The sequence below is a fragment of the Triturus cristatus genome, chromosome 1_1 (genome assembly GCF_964204655.1).
Source record: "Triturus cristatus chromosome 1_1, aTriCri1.1, whole genome shotgun sequence".
NCBI lineage: Eukaryota > Metazoa > Chordata > Amphibia > Caudata > Salamandridae > Triturus > Triturus cristatus.
In genome coordinates this window covers 55,316,985-55,340,584 of record NC_140579.1, presented here as the reverse complement: position 1 = coordinate 55,340,584, position 23,600 = coordinate 55,316,985, and the positions used below count along the sequence as shown (strand labels likewise).

Genomic DNA, 23,600 nt, shown 5'->3' with positions numbered 1-23,600 from the left:
GAAACACGGTCCTAACTATAACATCTATATATATATATATATATATATATATAAAATATATATATATATATATATATATATATATATAGATAGATAGATAGATAGATAGATAGATAGATAGATAGATAGATTACAAAAAAGTAGCTGCGGAGACTGAGGAGGTATGTCTTTGGACAATATTAGTATTACAAAATATATTTTATTTCCGATATTTTTATACTTAACATTATACTTATCGGGACACAATATTTTGGTAAACAATATTTTTGACACAATATTTGTGTCATACTGTTGCGGGGATTCTGCTCATACACAGAACTATGCAGAGGAAACCAAGACCTCAGTGAATTGTGGTGTACCAAAAAACTCACCTCAGTACCCAGAACCCCTATCCGACTCGCATCAGTGTCTCATTTGTTCTCTGTATCATCTCGAAGCTACCAATGATTGGACAACCCAGAACAAGCGACTTAGAGTACTCTCAAGAATGGTGGGAATCAGAAACACCTTTTCATTATTATTCTCATATCAGTCCACAACAAGAGTAATCAGAGACATGGAAAAGTTTAAAATGTTTATTTTTAACTACGTGCTCTAAGGTGCAGTACTTTGGCTAACATAAATAGACAAATGATTAGAAATAAAACCATCAGCATTGTTACAATTCCATAGAAAATGAAGGGAGAAATCATATTAAAAATGATAGTGTAAAACATGTGAACCACCGGCCCTTGGCTAGTAAACTAATTTTATAAACTAACAGAAGGTCTCTAGGTTTGAATGGGGAACCCCATACCTCAAAGATCAGCTTAGGTGAATCACATCACAGGATCAGCTCTGCTCTCTGTGTCTGGAAAGGTTTTCTCCAAGTGTCTGAATCATGCATGCAAATGCAATATTAAAGGCACCCAAGTTTCGGATATTTGCAGCTGTGTGCTTGTTGTGTCTAAAGCGTGGGCCGATCACCCTGAATTCAACAGCATACATTGTTATTTGACCTTGACGGCTTCTGCACACAGTGTTCAGACTAGGGTCGCGGGGCACGTCTAGGGATATGAACAACAAACCATTCTCATGTAAAGAAAAAGCAAGCAAGCAGTTTTACTTGTAATAACAGCTACCTGTAGTGTCGTGTGCAAAAGCAGCAAAGTGGCAAGATGGCGTTTAACTTCTAAAGCACCTATGCTAACATAGCAATGTGTGTACACAAAACCCCGTCTCCACTACACCCTCCCATGATCGGACCATGAACAGAATATGGAAGCAATGTAGGAACGCAGAGTTCAAGTTCGAGTGAGACAAAACCAAGTCCATATATTGCCAATCCATATAATTGGTAGTGAAAGTTCAAAAAAAATTGTTGGGAAAAAGGAAAAATTAAAACATCTCTCAGGGGCGGTATACAGCCCATTGTGGAGTAAAAAATTAAAAAATCTGGATTACGACGTGTGGAAGATGGATAACTGCCAATTTAATCCATCAATGTCTAGGCACAATATGTTGCAACTGCCTCCAAGAGGAAGTCATTGTAATGTTCAGTAAATGAATCAGCCATCCAGTCAAGTAAAGTAAACGAACATACATGTTCTTCGACAACCGGAGCCTCTAGCACCATCAGAGGACAACTTGCATGTTCTTCAAGATAACTTTGCGTCAGGAAGTCATGGGCTGCAGCATATATATCCCAATTCCCTAGGATTCTGTGCGCCGCTCTACAGGCCATAATCCCGATACCAGAACAAGCCAACTCATGAGCCACTAAGGGACTCATTAGTCGATCATAATCCGGGGCAGGAGACGATGTGTTCGAAAGGCACAAATCCAGAGCCCATTTGAATGGACAATCGAGGCAATGGAAAACAGGTTGCACGCAAGTAAAATATGAAAACCGGAAGGACAATCCATAGGCTACGCTCAAAGTGGCCAGTGGTAGTGTTCCATAGTATTCAAGCATCCGGTTGCGAAGTTGAAGCAGCCGGGGCCGGCTGTCTTGTGGCAAAGATTGTACAGCCATTGCGGAGCAAACAAATCAACAGCAGCACACCAGCAGTCAAGGCGAGAATTAACGGAAGCCCGCCGAAGACGCTGGAAAAAATAGAATGAAAAAATGCCGGTATCACACCAAATATTGTTTGGAACGAGGTCACAAGGCCGGAGCCCACAACTTTGAAAAAATGCACCAAGCCAGTTGTTGACGAGGCATTGAATATAGTGTGAATCAGAGCACCGAAATGAAGTGGGAGATCAGTATTTAAAAGAGCATGCACCTCAGTGCGGGTGTTAGCCATGTGAAGGACAAATGTTTCACGGGACGAAGTCAGGGCGACTTCTTTTTGAGACAATAGAGCCCTTATTCTGCTCATCTTGTTGAACTCTGCATTCAAGGTTGGTATAGACGGGCAGATGGATACATCCAGTCTCCCATATGGGGTTGGGAAAAGGACATTCTTATAACAGACTACTCGTTGAGAGACAGTTACAATGTACGGAATCCCTACTAGCATCCCGCAGCATGCCTCATTATTTAAAAGCCAATAACTACCGTTTGCTAATAACGTGAAAGTGGGTGTGATCGCTGGCACAGGATTTCCCTTCAAAATGCAAGCTAAATTTGGGGCGTGAACGTTGCATGCGCCATGCAATTGGATGTTCCTACAGACTACTGAGTGATCAGGTGTGGAAGTGCATTCCTCTCTGTTAGAAATGGGATTTCTGGTTGGCTAGGGCTTGCGCGAAAGCCAGGCAGAAACCACCACTCTAGTCAGGGCTGGGGAGTTACACTCCAAAGATAACCCCTGCTCACCCCCTTGGTAGCTTGGCACGAGCAGTCAGGCTTATCCCGGAGGCAATGTGTAAAGCGTTTGCGCGCACACCCAGCAACAACACCCAAGGCCCACCACAAAGGAAACTCCACACAAGGTTATATATAAAAATAGCCTTTGTATTATACCAAAACACATTAGATAATATTCACACAATTTACACTGTGCCAACTGGCACGTGCAGAATTTTACAAGGGATTATATGTACAGGGGACAGGGCCACAGGGACCACTGTCAGGAATTAGCACTTTTAGAACTTAGTACTTAGAACATAGGATATAAAATTACTGTAGCGCAAAATAACACATGTAGCACACAACCAGTAACTACTGGTAACAGGTAAGTACCACCTACGCAACCCTAACCACCTTAGGAGAATATTACGCAGGGCACCATGAACACATCGGCATAACCTATACTAGGAAAAACCCTCTCCTACGCATAGGTACAGCTAGACATAAAACCAGCGTAAAGGCATTGCGCAGGCGCAAAAGTACACAGGTAACAATGATCAGGTACCCTAGGTGAGGGCACAACACAGCAACTGTCCCCAGGCCAACCTGGCCTTTCAGGGGCTCAAACGCCCTTCGTCCACAAAGTCAGGGCTGGACTGCGCAGGCTGCGCAGGCCAATGCGCACAGGGGCACAACCTAAACGTGGCAGCTGCCCACTAAGTGCTGGGCAGCTGGGGAAAGGAACCTGGCACTGGCGTGCCTCTTGAGCCCTCCCTGGGCCCATTAACAAACAAATATGACCTGTTGGAGCCTCTCTGGCTCGTGAACAAACAAATATGGCCTGGTGGAGCCTCTCTGGCTCGTTAACAAATGTGGGGGCAACGTTGGAGTGGCCCGCTGCCTTCCCGGGCCGCTCTTAACAGGAGGAACAATGCCCCCGTACGTTGGAGCGCGCAGGGCGCTTTGACCAAGGAAATGCCCCCGCTCGTTGGAGCGCGCAAGGCGCTCTGACCAAGAAAATGCCCCCGCTCGTTGGAGCCTCTTAGACTCTAGGGCATAGACAGGTCTGGGACCGGCACCTAATACCCGCACGGAGTCCCCCAGCCCTTCACCACTTACCGGGCTGCTCTCTGGGGACTCCTGCGGTCGACGGGCTCTTCTCCCTGGCGGCAACCGTGCGGGGCTCCTTCGGCTCATGGAAGCCCCGGTCACTTCCTCGTCGTTCCGTGGCAACGCAGGGATTCCCCAGCTCGTTGTCCACCGCCACGACTTTTACTTCCTGCTTTCAGTACAGGAGCGCGGGGTAGGCTCCCGTCCGCTTCCTGTGTTTGCAGTCCCGCCCACGTCTTCACCGAGGCTGCCTGGCTTCCGGTTTCGCGGGGAAATGCCGGGTGGGCACCGGCTCTTTTGAAAAGGCAATAAATCGAGGTGGGCACTCGATATGGGCGGCAATGTCCCTGGCAGGATCGGCAAAGACGGGGCAAACGCCGGGTGGGCACCGGCTTTCAGAAATAACGCGCTCCAAGCGCTAAGGGACAAAGTGAAAGCGCTTTCAGCGCTAAAGGCCAGTCCAGTGCTTCCAGGCGCTTAGAGATGCAAATGAAGCGCTCCCAGCGCTTAGGGGAGAATAACGAAAGTCCAGCAAAGTCCTACTCTGTATGCAGCAAGGCAGGGGGGGCAAGGCTGGGCCCAGAGCCAGCTCACTGGGCCTCCAGGCAGGGAGGTAGTCCAAGTGGCGGTCCTCTGGCCCAGCAACAGCAGCAGCCCCCTCAGGCAGGATCCTGGAAGAGAACATTTTTCATGGGGTCACAGCCCCTTCTTATACACAGAACACCTTTGTCTCAAGGTGCAGGGAAGGGGCGAACCAGTTACAACTGGTTCCTGAGCACTTTGTTTTGCTCAGCCCCTCTCCCTATTCAGAGAACAGGCCAGGGTCATCAGTCGCACCACAGGGGGTGGAGCCAGCATTGTGTGGGGAAAACCCAGCCCTATTCAGGACCCAGGTGTACTCTTCCCACCCATCTAGCTGCTGATCTCCCTATTCACCACTGGGTGACTCCTCCTGACTCTGGGGATTCCCTAGCCCGTCACATGACCTCCGCCAGCCAATCGCCAGACAAGGCACACATTACACACTGCACACAGAAGTGCCCACTTCTAGAAGTGGCACTTCCATCCTAGGTACATGCACGCCGCACACATCATCGCGCAGCATTTCATCACACGAGTCCGCACATACCAGACTCGACCCTGCACACCCCACGCATCAGGAACTACCAGGGACACATACATTCCTCATGCATTCTTATGGGAGGGCAGGCCTACCTCACTACACGCATGCACTTTACCCTGGGACACAGCGGTAAAGTGCACAGAAACCAAAAATCACTACCACCAGGTCACCCGTAAAAGCAAAAAGTTTAGGGGTGAACCTGCCAGAAGGGCCAAGTCCAACACTCTCCATTTAAATGAACCTCTTTACCCTCTCTCAGGCCCCTGTATGTAAATGGGAGTGACCAAACTTCATGCAGGAAAGCGATACCCAATGGTTCGTATCTGCCTAAGGCATAGTGTTTCATACATGAACTGAACTTAAACAATGGAAATAGTAGAGTGATTAATCCATGGATAAGCCACACAGCTGATTTCGAATTGGCTACAGAGAATGGTAAAGGTTCCAACTTTTCAATATGCAATAATGAGTATGTTGCATCCTTCATGGACATGAACTGTTGTTTATCAGTCAGATTAAACGGCAGGAATAAAGATGATGTGTTCATGTAGTCCCAGGGAACTTTCCCAGCCTTCAATGTTTAAAAAGTCCATGCAAACTGCATTATAGAACGCAATTGATTTTGACCATGATATAAAACAGACATATCATCCTGTATAATATCCACAACAGATGAAATAATATTATCTAGTGTGTAAATTCTGGAAGAAAGGGTGTTAATGCTATTATCAATCACAGCAAGCACTTTTTTCAAATTTGATTGATCGATAGCTCTTAATCTAGAAGCAGCTTCAGTTTGAGATAATTTCCAAACTTCGTTGGAAACAGCATACACCCATCTTTTAGACCTGCCACCCACAGGGCCCTTAACAAAATCATTCAGATTTACTTTGTCATTTAATTTTGACAAATGAAGTTTAACAGAGGCCAAGGTGGAGTGTTGCAGCCAGTTTTGACATAATTTACCTAAGGAATAGATAGTGACCGAATGGGAAGATTCAAATCGGGGAACCACCCTAACCTGAGTCTAACCGGGGAGCAGACCCAGAAAACGATGCTGACAGGAATCTGAACTTTTCTGTCATAATAACCATCCTTGATGATCCAGGGTAGAAAAACATTGAAGGATGTATTAGTAATGAATGACTGCAATTCATCAAGGGACAGATCTGTGTGATTATCCCATGTTGGATAAGTGCCCAGATCAGGAATAGAAGGGGAATTCACCTTTTTAGAAGTAGCCAATCCAAAGCAGGTGGTCTGAAAAATAGTAGAATTCAAAAACAACAGGTGGTTAGGAATAAGGCATGCACGATGCAGTGCTGCTGTGCCTTGTACCTGCCATGCTTTAGAACCCCAAGCAGATTTAAGATCAATGGTATCTTTCCACAGCTCATAGTCCCCTATAGCTAATTCATCCATAAAGGACTTTGAATACAGTAATTTAGTGTGGGTCAGTCTAACTTTGGAAGCTGATTCAGCAGTCATTTTAAAATAAAAGGCTTCCGGTTTAGATACACTAAAATCAGAAAAATATGTAAATGTTTTCACTAGAGTTTTGGAGCTGCCTTCAACCAGTGCTGGACAATGTTCCCATTGCGTATAATTAATGACATTTCTAAATGTATTCGTTTTATGCAGGAAATGATTGCCATAGTGTTGGTAAGAAAACAATTCTCCATAATTTGCTTTGTCTAAATATAAATATTCAGCATCAAAAGCAGAATAATATTTCAAATCCGAAAAAAGAGCCTCGACGGCTTGGACATCCCAATCATCAGAGCGTATGTTTTGTTTCACAACATCCCCCATAGAAACACGAAGTACATTGGGGACATTAATCACCTCTGTTGGACCATGAATTTGAAATTTTACAGCATCCCATACAATCCCATCTAACACAGGCCAGGCAGTAATATTAACAAAAGTCTGGTCCCTCTTCATGATGTGTGATGAGGAGTGGGGTGCCAAAGTTCCATCAATTAATCTAATTGCAGATCCTTTAGTTTACCAGACGGAAAAATACAACCACAAATCCAGTCGACATAAACAAAAAAAAAATATGAGCCCCAGCCAATGTAAGTCCAAGGGAGAATTCAAAAATGTCTTTTAAACCAAACAGCAAAAATAGAAATTTTTGATGGGGCATTCGATGTTGTAGAGTTAGTGTCAAATGAAAAACGTGACTGGTCAACTGCACTTGATTGTAAACCAGGCAACGACACATCTGTGGGATAAGTATACTCAGTATCTTCAACTGGACCACCAGCCGATGGAGGCAATAAAGGATTAGTAACTGTATGCATCTTGACGGCAACGTCAGGCCTGTTGGTATTTGCCGGAGCCAAAACAGAATTTCTCAGCATTGCTGGACAAGAGACCGCTGGAGTCATACTAAGAAGAATCGGCCACTCGTTGTAGTTTGATATTGTCAATGGAGATGTACCTGTTATCCTTGCGACCAGGACGTGGAGGTAAAATGACTGTTCTTGTACCCTGCACGCCAAGCACTGGAACCAGTGCACGATAAGAGGGGCCGAACTCCTTCTTGTTCTCCCCCTTCTCACAGACCAGGTCACCAACTCGAGGTAGCCAGCCAACTACCGGAATCTGAAGTGCAGCATCAGTTGTGGAGGGCAAGTGTTCCTTTGCAAGACTGTCTCGAGTCTCTTGTAGATTCAGCAGAATGATCATCTACGTCAAAGTGTGCGGCCGACGCTGACATGTCTAGACCATCAAGGTCCGAGACAAACATATTTATGCCAAAGAGCATTTCGTATGGGGTCCGCCCACCCAGAGACCTTTTAGGGAGATTATTAAGTGCACGTCGAATGCTATACAAAAGGGCCAACCAGTTCTTGCCAGTACCTAAAATCCTAGCTGTCAGGGATTGCTTTAAGTCACTGTTCATTCGCTCCACAACACTATTGCCCAGAGGCCGGTATGGAGACGAAAATTTGACTTGGACTCCCAAAGATCTCATGGCATCCTTGTACACCTAAGAGGCGAACGCTGGACCCTCGTCTGAATGGAGGGTACCACATGCAAAACTTCCCACAAAGACACGCAAATCCCTGATGACAGTTCGAGCATCAGCACTCCGTTGTGGCCAGACCCCAAGAAAACGTGTGCACGAATCCACTGCAACTAAGATATACCTATATGCAGTATCAGAGGAGAAAGGACCGCAGTGATCCAAATAAACACACCCAAGTGGTTTATTAGATATGTACAACTGTGTTTGAGGTGGACGCGCAGCAGTCGAATGTTTAATCTGCTGGCAAATGTCACAATTAAGGACATAAGCACGAGTCTGTTTATACAATCCGCGCCACCAGTAACGTTGTTGTAAGATAGTAACAGTCGCTGAAACGCCGGCATGGGCAGAAGCCATACCTCCGTGAGCTGCTGTTATCAAGGAAAGTCTGCTGTCCATGTTGGGAATCAATCTGTCACCAACGTCGTTAATTCTCACATAGGGAACTTTATCAGGACTTAATTGATAAGAGCATTTAGAGGGAAACCACAATGGTAATTATCACCCTTCTCTGTTGCAGCAATTGCTGCCAAGATGTCATCATCAATCTTTCTTTTGGATCTTGTAACTGCTGCTACTCGATATGTTGCCACTGCTGTTTTCGCTGCTTCGTCAGCTAAACTGTTGCCAACAGTGTGTACCCAGACGCGCTGGTGGCCAAGAGTGTGAATTACATTCACGAGCGGCAGACGTTGTTTAAGTTCTGCGACTCGAACCCAAAGCATTTTATGTTTGATTGTGCTACCTTTGGAATCACGATACTTATTCTGAGACCAAAAGAATAAATTGTCATTGTAAGACTGAACACAGTAAAAAGAGTCACTCACTACAAGAGTAGTCACTCGAGGATCAGCAAACTCCAGTGCAAGCACCAGAGCACGAAGCTCTGCCAACTGGGTGGTACAATCACCCAATGTCTGCGTGTGCACGACATCAGACTTAAATTCACCATTTACGAAAGTACCAGCCACTATTGCGCAGGCCGCTGAATAAGCATGCTTAGATTCCGTCGCCGGTTGCGCCGAACTGTCAGTGTAAATGATACAATGGTAATCCTCAGGCGGGCGCAAGGACAGTGGAGCTGGATGAACAAATTCATACTATAAATACTTCTGAGTCTGCAATGAGGCATCAAAGATGAAAGTGACATCTGGAGACGTCAAAGAAGTGGCCCATTGTAGCCAACGTGGATGCAAAGCTTTAGAATTTGGTACACTGGCTTTTGTCACTGCCTCTAGGGCAGGATACGGTGTGACAACCAACATGCGTTTCCCTTGCGACAGTGCTCTCTCTTTCAGAATCGCCATCTGCACTGCCGTCAAAACCTTTTCGACAGTGGAAAAGTGCATTTCAGCTGAAGTGTACAGGTGTGACTTGTAAGCAATAGGGACTGTTTCTCCCTCATTGAATGTTAAGTACGTGAAACCCACTGCGCCAGGCACAATTCTTATTACCAGGTTTGTGTGGTTATCATGCGTCAGTAAGTATTTAGAAGCTAGAAGATCTGCATGCAAAGATTGCAGGATAGCTGAATGTTCTGGCAGCCAGCTCGATTTGGAAAAAGTAGGTTGTACCAAGGCATATAGCGGCTTGATACGCTGGGCATAATCGGGAATGTAAGTACGCCCGAAATTCAAAAAACCCAGCAACGATTGTAGTTTTTTCAGAGTTGTCGGAGCGCGCAAACACGTGCATTTCTCCAGGAAGTTAGGTGCTAAACCTCGACCTTCGTTGTTGAGTTCATAGCCCAAAAACAACACAGTATACTCTGCAATGTGTGATTTTGCAAAGTTAAATTTGTAACCGAAGTCCGCAAACATAACAATGATGCGGTCAACGCGTCACAGATGCGGCCATAATTCGTCGTCTGTGAGATAGATATCATCAACATACGAGTACGCATCATGGTCAATGCTCTCCAACAGAGAGACTACACGCGCGGCAAAGACACCAGGACTGTTTTTGTAGCCCATGGCTAATCTTTTAAACTGTTTTTGTTTGCCACCTAAAGTAAAGGATGTCCATTGACTGCTAACAGAGGACATGTATGGCTATAAAAGCCATTGGAGATGTCAAGTGTTGTTTTAAACCTTTTTCTCACAAGACTATCTACCAGGGCAGAACTGTGGGTATTTTGCTCCGTGCAGGTTCGACAATGAGAGTTCAAATGTCGATAACCCAAAACTACATGTTTAATTTTAACTTTTTCCCAACAAATTTTTTCCAAATTTCGCTACCAATTATATGGATTGGCAATATATGAACTTGAACTCTGCGTTCCTACATTGCTTCCATATTCTGTTCGTGGTCCGATCAAGGGAGGGTGTAGTGGATACAGGGTTTTATGTACACACATTGCTATGTTAGCATAAGTGCTTTAGAAGTTAAACGCCATCTTGCCACTTTTGCAAACGACACTACAGGTAGCTGTTATTACAAGTAAAACTGCTTGCTTGCTTTTTCTTCACATGAGAACGGTCTGTTGTTCACATCCCTAGACGTGCCTCGCGACCTTAGTCTGAACACTGTGTGCAGAAGCTACATGAACACATCATCTTTATTCCTGCCGTTTAATCTGACTAATAAACAACAGTTCATGTCCATGAAGGATGCGACATACTCATTATTGCATATTGAAAAGTTGAAAACTTTGCCATTCTCTGTGGCCGAATCAAACTCAGCTGTGTGGCTTATCAATGTAATTAATCACTCTACCATTGCATTCTTTAAGTTCAGTTCATGTATGAAACACTATGCCTTAAGCAGATATGAACCATTGGGTACCGCTTTCCTGCATGAAGTTTGGTCACTCCCATTTACATACAGGTGCCTGAGAGAGGGTAAAGAGGTTTATTTAAAAGGAGAGGAATGCACTTCCACACCTGATCACTCAGTAGTCTGTAGGAACATCCAATTGCATGATGCATGCAACGTTCACGCCCCAAATTTAGCTTGCATTTTGAAGGGAAATCCTGTGCCAGCGATCACACACACTTTCACGTTATTAGCAAACGGTAGATATTTGCTTTTAAATAATGAGGCATGCTGCGGGATGCTAGAAGGGATTCCGTACATTGTAACTGTCTCTCAACGAGTAGTCTGCTGTAAGAATGTCCTTTTCCCACCCCCGCATGTGAGACTGGATGTATCCATCTGGCCTTCCATACCAACCTTGAAAGCAGGGTTCAACAAGATGAGCAGAATAAGGGCTGTATTGTCTCAAAAAGAAGTCGCCCTGACTTCCTCCCATGAAACATTTGTCCTTCACATGGCTAACACCCGCACTGAGGTGCATGCTCTTTTAAATACTGATCTCCCACTTCATTTCGGTGCACTGATTCACACTATATTCAATGCCTCGTCAACAACTGGCTCGGTGCATTATTTCAAAGTTGTGGGCTCTGGCCTTGTGACCTCGTTCCAAACAATATTTTGTGTGATACTGGCATTTTTTCATTCTATTTTTTCCAGCGTCTTCGGCGGGCTTCCGTTAATTCTCGCCTTGTCTGCTGGTGTGCTGCTGTTGATTTGTTTGCTCCGCAATGGCTGTACGATCTTTGCGACACGACAGCCAGCCCCGGCTGAGCCAGCCCCGGCTGATCCATCTGCGCTACCAGATGCTTGAATACTATGGAACTGTAGTGGAGACGGGGTTCTATGTGCACACATTGCTATGTTAGCATAAGCGCTTTAGATGTAAAACGCCATCTTGCCACTTTGCAGCTTTTGCACACGACAGTGCAGGTAGCTGTTATTACAAGTAAAACTGCTTTATTGCTTTTTCTTCACATCCCTAGACGTGCACCGCGACCTTAGTTTGAACACTGTGTGCAGAAGCCGTCACTGTCAAATAACAATGTATGCTTTTAAATTCAGGTTGATCGGCCCATGCTCTAGCCATAACACGCACACAGCTGCAAATATCTGAAACTCGGGTGCCTTTAATATTGCATTTGCATGCATGATACAGACACTTGGAGAAAATCTTTCCAGACACAGAGAGCAGAGCTGATCCTGTGATGTGATTCACCTAAGCTGATATTTACGGTATGGGGTTCCCCATTCAAGCCTAGAGACCTTCTATTAGTTTCATAAAACTAGCTTACTAGCGAAGGGAGGGTGGTTGTTTTCCACTATCATTTGTAATATGATTTCTCCCTTCATTTTCTATGGTATTGTAACAATGCTGACGGTTTAGTTTTTTATCATTTGTCTGCTTATGTTGGCCCAAGTACTGCACCTTAGAGCACGTAGTTAAAAATAAACATTTTAAACTTTTCCGTGTCTCTGATTACTCTTGTTGTGGACTGATATGAGAATAATAACGAAAAAGTGTTTCTGATTCCCACCATTGCTGAGAGTACTCTAAGTCGCTTATTCTGGGTTGTCTAATCATTGGTAGCTTCGAGATGATACGGAGAACGAATGAGACACTGATGCTAGTCGGATAGGGGTTCTGGGTACTGAGGTGAGTTTTTTGGTACACCACAATTCACTTGGGTCCTGGTTTCCTGTTCATAGTTCTGTGCATGAGCAGAATCCCCGCAACATGGTGCACCTATCGTTTTGGTCTTATGATTGAGACGCCTTAGTAGTGCTTATTTTTGTCCTCAACACCCTCACTCTTGTTTCCGGTTGACAGGAGTGACGGTTTAAACCTACTTATATAGTTGATTTATGGGTTCATTCAAGCTTGACAATTAAAAAGGTTTTCTTTTTCAATAATTATCCTTTTTATGCTATGGGTTAATATAGATTGTTTTTTCTTCTCTGCGTCCTTATGGCTGAAGTCGCTATTGCAGTGCATAGTTGCGCACCTCTCAGGTGTCATTTGACGCAGTTCGGGGTGCCTGACGATGGGATGTCTATTATATTTGTAGTGAGTGCCGATGCATCATTCCCCTATGAGCTGTTTTACTCTTGGGTTACTTTTCCGGAGGTGAATGCGGATGATAAGACGTTTCACGCATACACTTCTACGGCTGTTCCAGCTAATTACACGCCATATAGGACGCAGGAGATTCCTATTTCTGCTTGGCAGCATCGTATTTGGTTCAATGTCGCCCTCCCCCCCACCATTACACCAGTTCGGTTAGGTCCCTTGTCTATTCCAGGGGCCACTTGGCCAGTCTTGGCCGGGTTCACACCACATCCACGATATTTGCTAGCCCCGCTGGATGAGTTACGTCAACTCCATACCGCCCTAATTACGGTACATAGGGCTTTAGTGCAATGCGTTTCACGCAATGTCCAGGTGGGGGCAGCTGGGGTTGCGGCGCAACCCGCTGGCACGGCTGGGATTACTATTAGTCCCGTCATGGTTAATTCAGTAATGGGCAAGCGCCCCCAGAATAAGGACAAAATGCCTTATTGGCTTGCTGAGAAATATGACCAACTGGAAGCAGGTTTTCCGAATTCTACTCCTGTGAAAAAACACAAGATCCTCACCATTAGTTTGCAGAAAGACTTAGTCCCAGATGTAGCTGATTGTGATAACTGGGGTAAGGTGTTTGCAGCAGTCTACTAGAAGTGCTTCGGCACCCCGTCTATGGCTGTACTGCCCTCCGTGATCAAACGTGTTCAGGATCAACACGGTCCGGACATTGTTACAATTCCATAGAAAATGAAGGGAGGAATCATATTAAAAATGATAGTGGAAAACAGGTCCTATAATACCTTGTGAACCACCCTCCCTTGGCTAGTAAACTAGTTGTATAAACTAATAGAAGGTCCCTAGGTTTGAATGGGGAACCCCATACCTCAAAGATCAGCTTAGGTGAATCACATCACAGGATCAGCTCTGCTCTCTGTGTCTGGAAAGGTTTTCTCCAAGTGTCTGAATCATGCATGCAAATGCAATATTAAAGGCACCCGAGTTTCAGATATTTGCAGCTGTGTGCTTGTTCTGTCTAGAGCGTGGGCCGATCAACCTGAATTCAACAGCATACATTGTTATTTGACCTTGACGGCTTCTGCACACAGTGTTCAGACTAAGGTCGCGGGGCACGTCTAGGGATGTGAACAACAGACCATTCTTATGTGAAGAAAAAGCAAGCAAGCAGTTTTACTTGTAATAACAGTTACCTGTAGTGTTGTGTGCAAAAGCAGCAAAGTGGCAAGATGGCGTTTAACTTCTAAAGTGCTTATGCTAACATAGCAATGTGTGTACATAAAACCCTGTCTCCACTACAATACGATATTGTTTACTAAATCCGTTAGAACACCCCCTATAAATCTCTTTGCATGTTGCAGACCATTAGGAAATGCCGTTCTTAAATAGGGTGTAACGGTTCCTTTTGCTCCACCCCTTCTGCCCGTTAGAGTAGCATGCTAAAGATCCCCCATTTCCCAACCTGCCACCCCACATCCGAAATCTTTGAAAAATGCCCTTCTGGGCTTCCGAGTTTTTTTCACAACAGGCTGTCGAGGAAGCATTTGTTGAGCCATTCCATGGAGTTTTCCTATCCCCTCCAGTGGACGTGTTGCCATGGGTAAGGAGAACCTTGCTGCAAGCAGCGTGGCAGCTCTTTTATCATCCTGTACCCACTGCCGTCCTTGCTGTGTCATGGAACCAGCGTAGGAGGAAGACCATACCGTGCAGTAACTGCTCTACTGGCTGCTCTTTTTGAGGTGGTGAGGTTTGAAGCTTAGTTGTCCTAGATACAGAGGAGAATCTCAAATAAGGCTTGTCCACTGTGAGGAGCCCTGACGTTTACAAAGCGGCATAACCCCTCTCGGATATGAAACTGTGTCTTCCACTCCACGGAATTCTCATATAGGTGCGCAACCAAGTGAATTATCTTACACGGAGCCATGCTTTACTAGGCTTGGTAATCTGAATGATCTGCTTAGCATAAGTTCTCTGGACATGATGCAACTGCAAAGTTTCTACAGCACACTGGTTCCAGTTGTCAACTGCACCTGACAGCCTCTGGTCTCTCCTCTCACAGGTCACAGCCCAGCAGGTGAAAACTTGCGAACTTGAAATTCTGAAGAAGCAAAAATATATCCAACTGGTTGCTTCAGGCCCTGTGTTTCCGAAAGACAGAAAGGTTCCCATCCTGCTCTCCACCAAGAAGGGCTACCTGTTCATCCAGACAGAAAAGCCCATCTACACACCCGCCCAGGAGGGTAAGTGGCTCTCTTTGAATAAATGCTTTGCTCTGGGGTTTTTGATCACTATAATATGATTTTTTTACTGGCACTGAGGTGCTGGAACTAGGGGTGAAGGAGGTGCTGCAGCGCCCCCCCCCCCCAGATAACCTTTGAGGATTTATGCTGCATAATCACTAACAAAGAGTCCTTTAAAGCACTTTCTGCTTATTCCAATTCAGAGGTTCAAGTGTTGACCAACTCCCCATAATAAACTGCTTCTAATTATTCTAACATGGAGGTCTGTGTTTACCTTTCATTTCTCTGGGTGAAAATTGAGTCTATTTTCTGGATCAACAGATCAAATGTTTCTACTGGGATTTTATATGACAGCCTGGAGGCTGGCATAGGCTGATGATTGAGGGACAATTAATATTCATGTGTCACAATTCACTTGGAAAGTGGATGGTTTGGTATCTGTATGGGTTAAGCTCATTCACTGACCTGAGAAGTCTGCATCGGGCTTTAAACATGGCCTGGCATGTGCAGGCATCAATGCGGAGAAGGATGCCATTGTACCGTGAGGCGAGGATGCTGCTCAGCGTGGGCTTTATGCTGCAAGGGATCAGCCCAGTAATAACTTTGTGTTTTGCAGTATTTTCAGTATTGAACTTACAAGTTTACTTTCTCAGCAAATTGAACCAGGAAACAGACTATGAGAATCATTTCCGTGTAGAATCTACACTTCACAATAAACCAGGTGGTGAGATAGTACCAGCCCTTGTATGAGACATTTTCTGTCCTTCAATCCAACTTTTCAATGTTAATTGAATTTGAATTGATGTGTGTAGTGCTACGAGCTGTCCAGTCCAGACCGATTTGACAGCATGAACAAACCACTTTAACATCTAAATGTTTTGAGGAATATAAATCCTGCATTATTATATTACTATTTCAAGTAAGGGCAGCGCACTATATATTCTAAAATGTAATTCTTCTTCTTAGCAGTGATATTAAAAAATAAACATTTGTAGCAGAAGATGTCATTGTTGCAATATAGGGTTGTTTTCTTGCTATTATAACTACTGAATTCAGAATATACATATATATGAATATTTAAATATTCACATAAGGTTATTCTTAGATATATAAACATATGTATATAACAATTTAATACTCACTGAGTTGTAACCTATAAAAATGTCAAGTACATAATCAAAGAGTCCATCCTCGATGTATAACCAAAATTCATGAGAGTACATAAGAACTCTTAAAACCACATTTCATTCATATGGGATAAAACAGTAAACATCAGAGTAAAAGATCCACCGCCTCTCATTGGTGCACCGTCTGCTTTTCATCTACCAGGGCTGATAATGGCAGTGATAGTCTACACAAAGCCTCAAATGCCATAGGCATAGCCTGTCAGGGCATTGGTACTCTCACAGACCTAACAAGTCCCTATCACACTGGGTGCCCCGATACTCCTTCCTGACACCTTCGATCTTCCCCATGAAATCCTGAGAGGTGATGCTGTCTTCTCTACAGGATGAGTTGGTCAGACCAATACAGGTTCTGGGGTGTTTGTAAGGGTTGGAGGTTCTGCTGCTGGAGCAGCAGGCTGCCTTCAAGGGTTATGCCTATGGCTTTGTAAGGCAGCGCGCAAAAGCTCGCTTGAACACATACCTTTTCGCCTTTTGTCATTGTTCCCTTTCTTCTTCTGTGACCAAAAACCCACTTCCAAAACACAACAGGGAAATGTTTATTAAGATGGATGAGTTCAAGGAATATTCCTGAGCTGAGGGCAGCTTGGCCTCGTAATCCAGGACGCATTCCTGTTTGGGCTCTTGTGCAATGCCCGAGGTCTGGCCCATGGGCCTTGTGTGCCGTAGATCACATCAACCTAATTCATACTCTGTTGCCTTACAGTGAAGTTCCGGGTCTTCGTTCTCGACCATGTGATGAGGCCTGTAGCGGAATCTATCACAGTCACAGTCCACGTAAGTTACTTTTCACACTTCTGGACACCCTTATCACAGAGTACATGGTCATGAAAGGTAGCCCCCTGTCCTGACAACTCAATCCCATGAAATCCAAGCACATTTCCTGAAGATGTCTTCCATGCTAGAAGCTCACTTGTGGAACAAAGAGTGCACAATCCCTGGACAGCCGCAGTGTAGTTCTCTTACAGTAATAATGTCCAGACCCTGTCCCAGTGAGGATATTTGCTGCCACCTCTGGCCTCCATTACTGAAGCTCATAGCCCAGTCCCGTAAGGGAATCTATCCTGCAGGCCTTGAGCCGACTGGTGTGAGGGTGTTCCTTTACTTCTATTCAGTCTCATTTTGTACGGGCAACCCTCCCCTCCCCCCTCCAAAGCCTTCAGTAATGAGCCTCTCTGCGGGTGTATGGGTTCGCGTTCATCCAATTTCCAGTGCCCAATATTGCATGTCCATTACCTCCCTTCATTGCCATCTGGTTCTCAACCGCTCCCTGTAAGTGGAAGAGCATGCATCCGTGTAGTGCTCTCTGAAGCCCAGAACCTACGAGAGCCATGGCATTTCCTCACTCGTACGCCCTCCATTATTTAGCCCAATAGCTAGTGGCCATCTCTAGGCCTACTGAATCCTAGAGACGAGTTTTACATTCCTCCCTCTTATACGCTGCAGTACTCAGGCTCATCCTCCTGGTGCTCTCCAGTGCTACAACCTATAGCCCACCACTGTAAGTGACATCCCTCCCTTTTACACTCCACAGTACTCAGACCAGAGCCCTCCCATGAGTTCACACTTGTGCCCATTTCTAACAAGTATTCTGGTGTACAACTTGAAGCTGCTGTTAAATCTCAGCAGGTCACTGCGGCTGCTGAAAGCTAAGTTGCAGGGCATGACACTTTTTATCTTGTGCATGAGTTAAATATATTCTGCATATTAGCCCTTTCCTGTTTCTTTGTCAGAATGCGCAAGGGCTGCAGGTGAAGAAGTCAGAGAAACGTTCTGATGCGGGGATTATCAACCAGCAGGTCACCATCCCAGACATCTCTGAGTAAGGCAAAGCATTTGCATCTTTTTTCCAGGTTGGGGTCACTCACACAGAATACTCCATGGGAAGGGGTTGTAATTGTTGTCGTTCCTTTCACCTGGTATCGCTGTGATTCAGTGTCTCCCTCAGAGACCAGATGAATCTCTGCTCCCACACATGCACAGTGTGTCTCCTAGCTCCAGTGTCTCTCTACGATGCCTATAGTATCTAATCTTCAGTGTCTTGCATTGCCTTTGGCATGACCAGAGTGTTGTTGAGTATTACTCCAGGAAAGTCTTCCTCCATGTGTCTCATAATCAGCGCCTTCTTCAGTGTCTCTCATGACCGGTGTCTTCTTCAGTGTCTCTCATGACCAGTGTCTTCTTCAGTGTCTCTCATGACCGGTGTCTTCTTCAGTGTCTCTCATGACCGGTGTCTTCTTCAGTGTCTCTCATGACCGGTGTCTTCTTCAGTGTCTCTCATGACCGGTGTCTTCTTCAGTGTCTCTCATGACCGGTGTCTTCTTCAGTGTCTCTCATGACCGGTGTCTTCTTCGTTGTCTCTCATGACCGGTTTCTTCTTCAGTGTCTCTCATGACCGGTGTCTTCTTCAGTGTCTCTCATGACCGGTGTCTTCTTCAGTGTCTCTCATGACCAGTGTCTTCTTCAGTGTCTCTCATGACTCATGTCTTCTGCATCTCTTGGGGCTAGTGTCTCTCCTGCCTCCGAGGAGTATCACATGTGAACACTATTTCACGCCCATCCTGACAGTATCTCCCTGGAAACAGCAGCAGTGACTGAGAATTTGATGGTAACAAGATTCAGTGAGATATGGCAGGAGTGGTAAATTCTCTGGTGGAGGATTCTTCACCGGTGGAGAATACTCAGGCAGGCTTATAGTATGGTGAAGGCCACGACGTCAGTGAATTCTCCACTGTTGAATGCATTTCCCCCTCCTCTGCAAAATGGAGGGTTTTCTATTAGCACCAACTCTGAAGCTGTGGTCTCAGAATACCCGAACCACAATGCTGTCCTAAATGTTGTTCAAAAGTATATTGCCCCCTTAGAGCTATTGATAAAAAATCTGCCGCTGATGAGACAATTTTTTTGTAAATGATACACGGGACGGCCTTTCTATCAAGCAGTACTTTTGCTAATGATATACTGACGTATGGGGTGGAGCAGAAATGCAGCTTCATGATAGGGAACAGCGTGTCAGGGGTGGGTGGGTGGAAAGGGAACCTTCAGCAGAGCCTCTAATCCGAGTTGTCTCCTCTTGTTACCCTGTAGCCCCGGTGTCTGGAACATCACGGCCAGGTACACCTCCTCCCCCGAGGCCAGCTCTTCGACCCAGTTCGAGGTGAAGAAGTACGGTAAGGTCTATACTGCTGCAGCATGTGTGTGCCTTGAGGAGAAGAGCACATACCCATCGATAAACGGACTTATGAGAGCATCTTGGAAGTATACCATGCCCGCTGGTTTGCAAGCACGCCTTAAAAGAGCAGAAAGAGAGGACGCCTCCGGATATCTAAGTTCCAGACAGAAGCGTTCTCTCTGAATGGCATTAGAGTGTGGCGCAGTCATTTGGGACTGTTGTAATAATACATTGTTTTGTACTTACGGCTTAGGACCCGGTTACATGTTAAGGAGTGTGATATTGCTGAGCGGCTGCCAGTCCGTTCAGTGAGAACTTGCCTGGGGATGGCGCACCTGGGTTTTAAGACACCCCCTGCATCAAGGAAGTAGTGTGTAATACTCCCACTCCCTCTGCACGGCAACCACCCCTGCCCACTGCCACCCTCCCCACCCCACCCCAAAACACACCTGCCCCCTCAATCAAGCTGTCCCGGCCCAACCATTACGTCTTGAACTCTCCCTATCCAGCATATACGCAAGGGCTATCTTGAATATGTTAAGATGGGCTTATTATCTTTTGCATGCTGACCCAGGCTCCTTAAGGCACATTTTAAAACTGGAAACTTTTAGAGATGAGTCGTCATGATACACTTTTAATAAGAATCTTAATATAGATATTAGTCACTCTCACTGCACAGTAGCACTTCTACAAACTTGGACCCCGGCATTTTTTAAGATCTTCTTAAAGAACATGGTTCCAAGATTAAGCTTCGATCTGTATGTAGAACATTGTCTACAATTAAAGCACTATATAGACTATACAAAAACTATAGATTATAAGTGCCTAGAGAAATATACATACTTCTCATTAGATCATAGGGTCCGGCACTGCATTCTCCTACTGAGGCTGGAAATCCTCCCTTTGAAAGTGTATAAAGCAAAGAGGAACAATTCTGTAAATACAACTGGGCTCTGTGATTTGTGTAATGGAGGAATATAAGATCTAACTCATGTTCTATCTGTTTGTCCTAACCCAACCCTAGTAGAAGCCCAGAGGAGGTATTTAAGGCCTAAGAATATCAGATACAATGCTCTCTTTGTACAAACCTAATTAAGCTCTGTTAATCACCACCGGATGATCCCACTTGTTATCAATTGTATACATTTTTAAAGAGTTTTCTAAAGTTGTTTTAAAGTTCATGATGATAATGTTTTAAAATTATAAATATTTAAAGCTGATATTATGAACTCTCAACCTTAGATACAACGTCACCTCTTCAAACGATCTATCTAAGCTCTGGAAAACCTATTGGATTAATTTATCTGTTATTAACCATACAAATATCGAATTAACTTTATTTTTTTGTCGCAAAAAACTATGATGAAATGTTTTAAGATTAGAAATGTTTAATGAATGAATGAATGAAAAGAGTTTTTGTAAAGCGCGATGGCTACCCTGAGGCGTCCCAGCGCTATATGTGCCTGCGTGCGCGTGAGGGATAGAAGAACCTAGTCTGTAGTGGTAAACAGTAGTGTTTTTAGGCTCTTTCGAAAAGAAAGATAATTTGATTCCGATCGTAAATGGAGAGGGAGAGAGTTCCACAGTTTTGATGAGTTATAGGAGAACAATCGACCGCCAGACCTGGCTCTCTTGACTTTAGGCACCGTAGTCAGGAACAAGGAGGCTGATCTAAGATGTCTGGTAGGACAGTAGGGAGAGATCAAAGAATGATTTATGATGGCGCCAGTTTTCCAGAATGCGCGCTGGGCAATGCATAGGCCTCTCCATCCACTGAAGTCAAGCTGTCCTACCTGATGATGGTGTAGAAGTGGGCCTCAGCTAGGCCTACCAGTGCAAGGGGTTCGCCCTTCTCTGCACAGAGTCCTCAGACCAATAGGAAGAAGTTGGCACCGAAACTGGAATAGAAAATACATAGTTTAATAAACCTCATGAGGTAGAACAACATTCACTCAGCACCCTTCGGTATTGAATGAAGTAGCACACTGAACAGAAGGAGCATGGTCCTTTTATACCCACACAGGGGCTTAAAAGAGGGCGGTACAAGTACAGGAGAAAGTTTTATGTACATATAAGTTCATATAGAAATGCACAGTCGACAAGTAGGAGGAGTTAACAGTTTGCCAATGCTAGTAAACACATCCTGACAGTTACATACTACTAACAGCTGCAAGGACAGCTGAAAATTCACTGGGCATGTGCAAAGGTGGAAGATGCTAAATATAGTTTGTTTCTAGGCAGATTACAAGAGCAGTCAACACTGAGGGAGGACAAAGCACATGGTGAGCACATGGCAGCACATGGCAAACAAAATGGCTGCCAGAAATACAAAATGGATTCCACAAAATGGACAAGATAGCCTCTAAATACAAGATGGATTTCGCTAATGCTAATCCAATCGCTGCCAATTTACAACAGACGACCCTTTTAGCATTAGATGAAGACATTTGTTCCTCTGGGGTATTCTAAATATACATCCCGTACATCTATTAGCATTATTTTGGCCACCTCTTTATTCAACATTTGTTGGGCCTTTGTTTCTGCACCATTCCTTTTGACAGGTATACAGACAGAGATGCAAATGGAGCAAAGCATTGGACCACATTGGATACATACACAGCATGTAAAAAGTATCGTAATAATTACACACAGGATAGTCAATAGCTTCCAGCCCCAAGCAGAAACAAGAGTCCAAAACCATCCAGCCAAAGTCCAAGTACCAGTCTCTGGATGAATTTCTGCAGCAATCTTATGCAGTTTTGATATTGCGTCATATACTGAAGGTGAGTGATCCGGTATGAATACGCAACAGCTGCTACCGATGATGCGACATGCACCACCTCGATCAGCCAGAACCACATCTAGAACCATTCGGTTCTGGAGAGCTACAATCCTTGCAATTTGCAGCTCCTCCGTAATGTTCCCAAGTGCCATAGCTGTCTGATTGGTAACAGCTTCCACAACTCTAGTCAATCGTCTTTTTTTCCTACTGTTTAATGCAGCACCCACAAAGAAGAACAAACCTAAATTAAAATCGACATATTGTTGCAGAGTGGTATCAGTTTGGTCTACTTCATCAGCACTTATTGTCCTTTTGTATCTATTTCTAGAGATATCGTCGAATAATTTAAGGTCCTGGTGGTAGGATGCAGGTGCCAGAAACACAGGGGGCAATAGAAAGGACACATAGCATACGCATGACCACCCAGCAGGTAGTTGATAATATCCGTGGCTGCCACAGATAAAGTAGGTATTATGTGAGGCTACAAAACAACTGTTGTTTACACCTTCAATAGTCAGAATTACAGTACATTTGCTTTTCCCCACTGGAATTCTTCCAATACTGCTTACACATAGATCTGCTTTAGCTCTAGTGACAGAAATCATAAATTGTTCATTACTGGTAAAAGTTCTCATATTTGTGAAGACATATGGTATTGAAAAATTGTCCGCTTGATACTCTTCCCATTCCCATTTGGTCCCTTTGGCTTGAGGATAACCATCCTTATCTTGGTAGCATACTTTATTAAGGCGAAAAAGAAGCCCGCCTACTGTACTTCTTCCAGATGCAAACAAAAGCGCATACCAAGCTTGACAAGAACCATTATGAGAAAAGGGAAGAGGAATAAAAGGTGTTCCTCCTTTCTTTTGATGTGCAGGTATCATATCACACACCCAACAGTTGGTAGTATTTGTGGACTTATGAGTATGATGCAACATCTGGATAAAGGTATTATTTAAGTAGGATTGTCGATGTTACTGCTCATGGTAGGAAAGCGTAAAGTAGTGGTGTTCAACTGATACTGGACTAGTGGCGATCAAAAGCTCTCGAGCAGGAGCCACTTTCTCAACGAACCAAGTTATTACTGCTATAGCCACCATAGCAACAACAAACCCTATAGCACAAATAATCTTTAGCAACAGTTGATCTCATTGTGGACATGATCAGCTTGTCGTTGGAAACAATCGTTGGAGCTCTTATCCCTGGGCAGCCATTGGTTTCTTCACCGAGGGTCAAGACGGGTGTCGCTACACTATACAGGACTGATCCCCCCCCCTTGCCACAT

General features: G+C 44.6%; 1 protein-coding gene across 1 annotated transcript in view; it reads left to right on the top strand.

Moving 5' to 3' along the window:
• The window catches only part of LOC146869372 (complement C4-like), a 536,657-nt gene that overhangs the window by 118,688 nt on the left and 394,369 nt on the right, over nt 1–23,600 (top strand). Inside the window, exons 3-6 of the mRNA XM_085599650.1 lie at nt 14,997–15,177; nt 17,068–17,138; nt 18,095–18,183; nt 19,449–19,531. Coding sequence (XP_085455776.1) covers nt 14,997–15,177; nt 17,068–17,138; nt 18,095–18,183; nt 19,449–19,531 — 424 coding nt within the window. The remainder of the gene's footprint in view (nt 1–14,996; nt 15,178–17,067; nt 17,139–18,094; nt 18,184–19,448; nt 19,532–23,600) is intronic.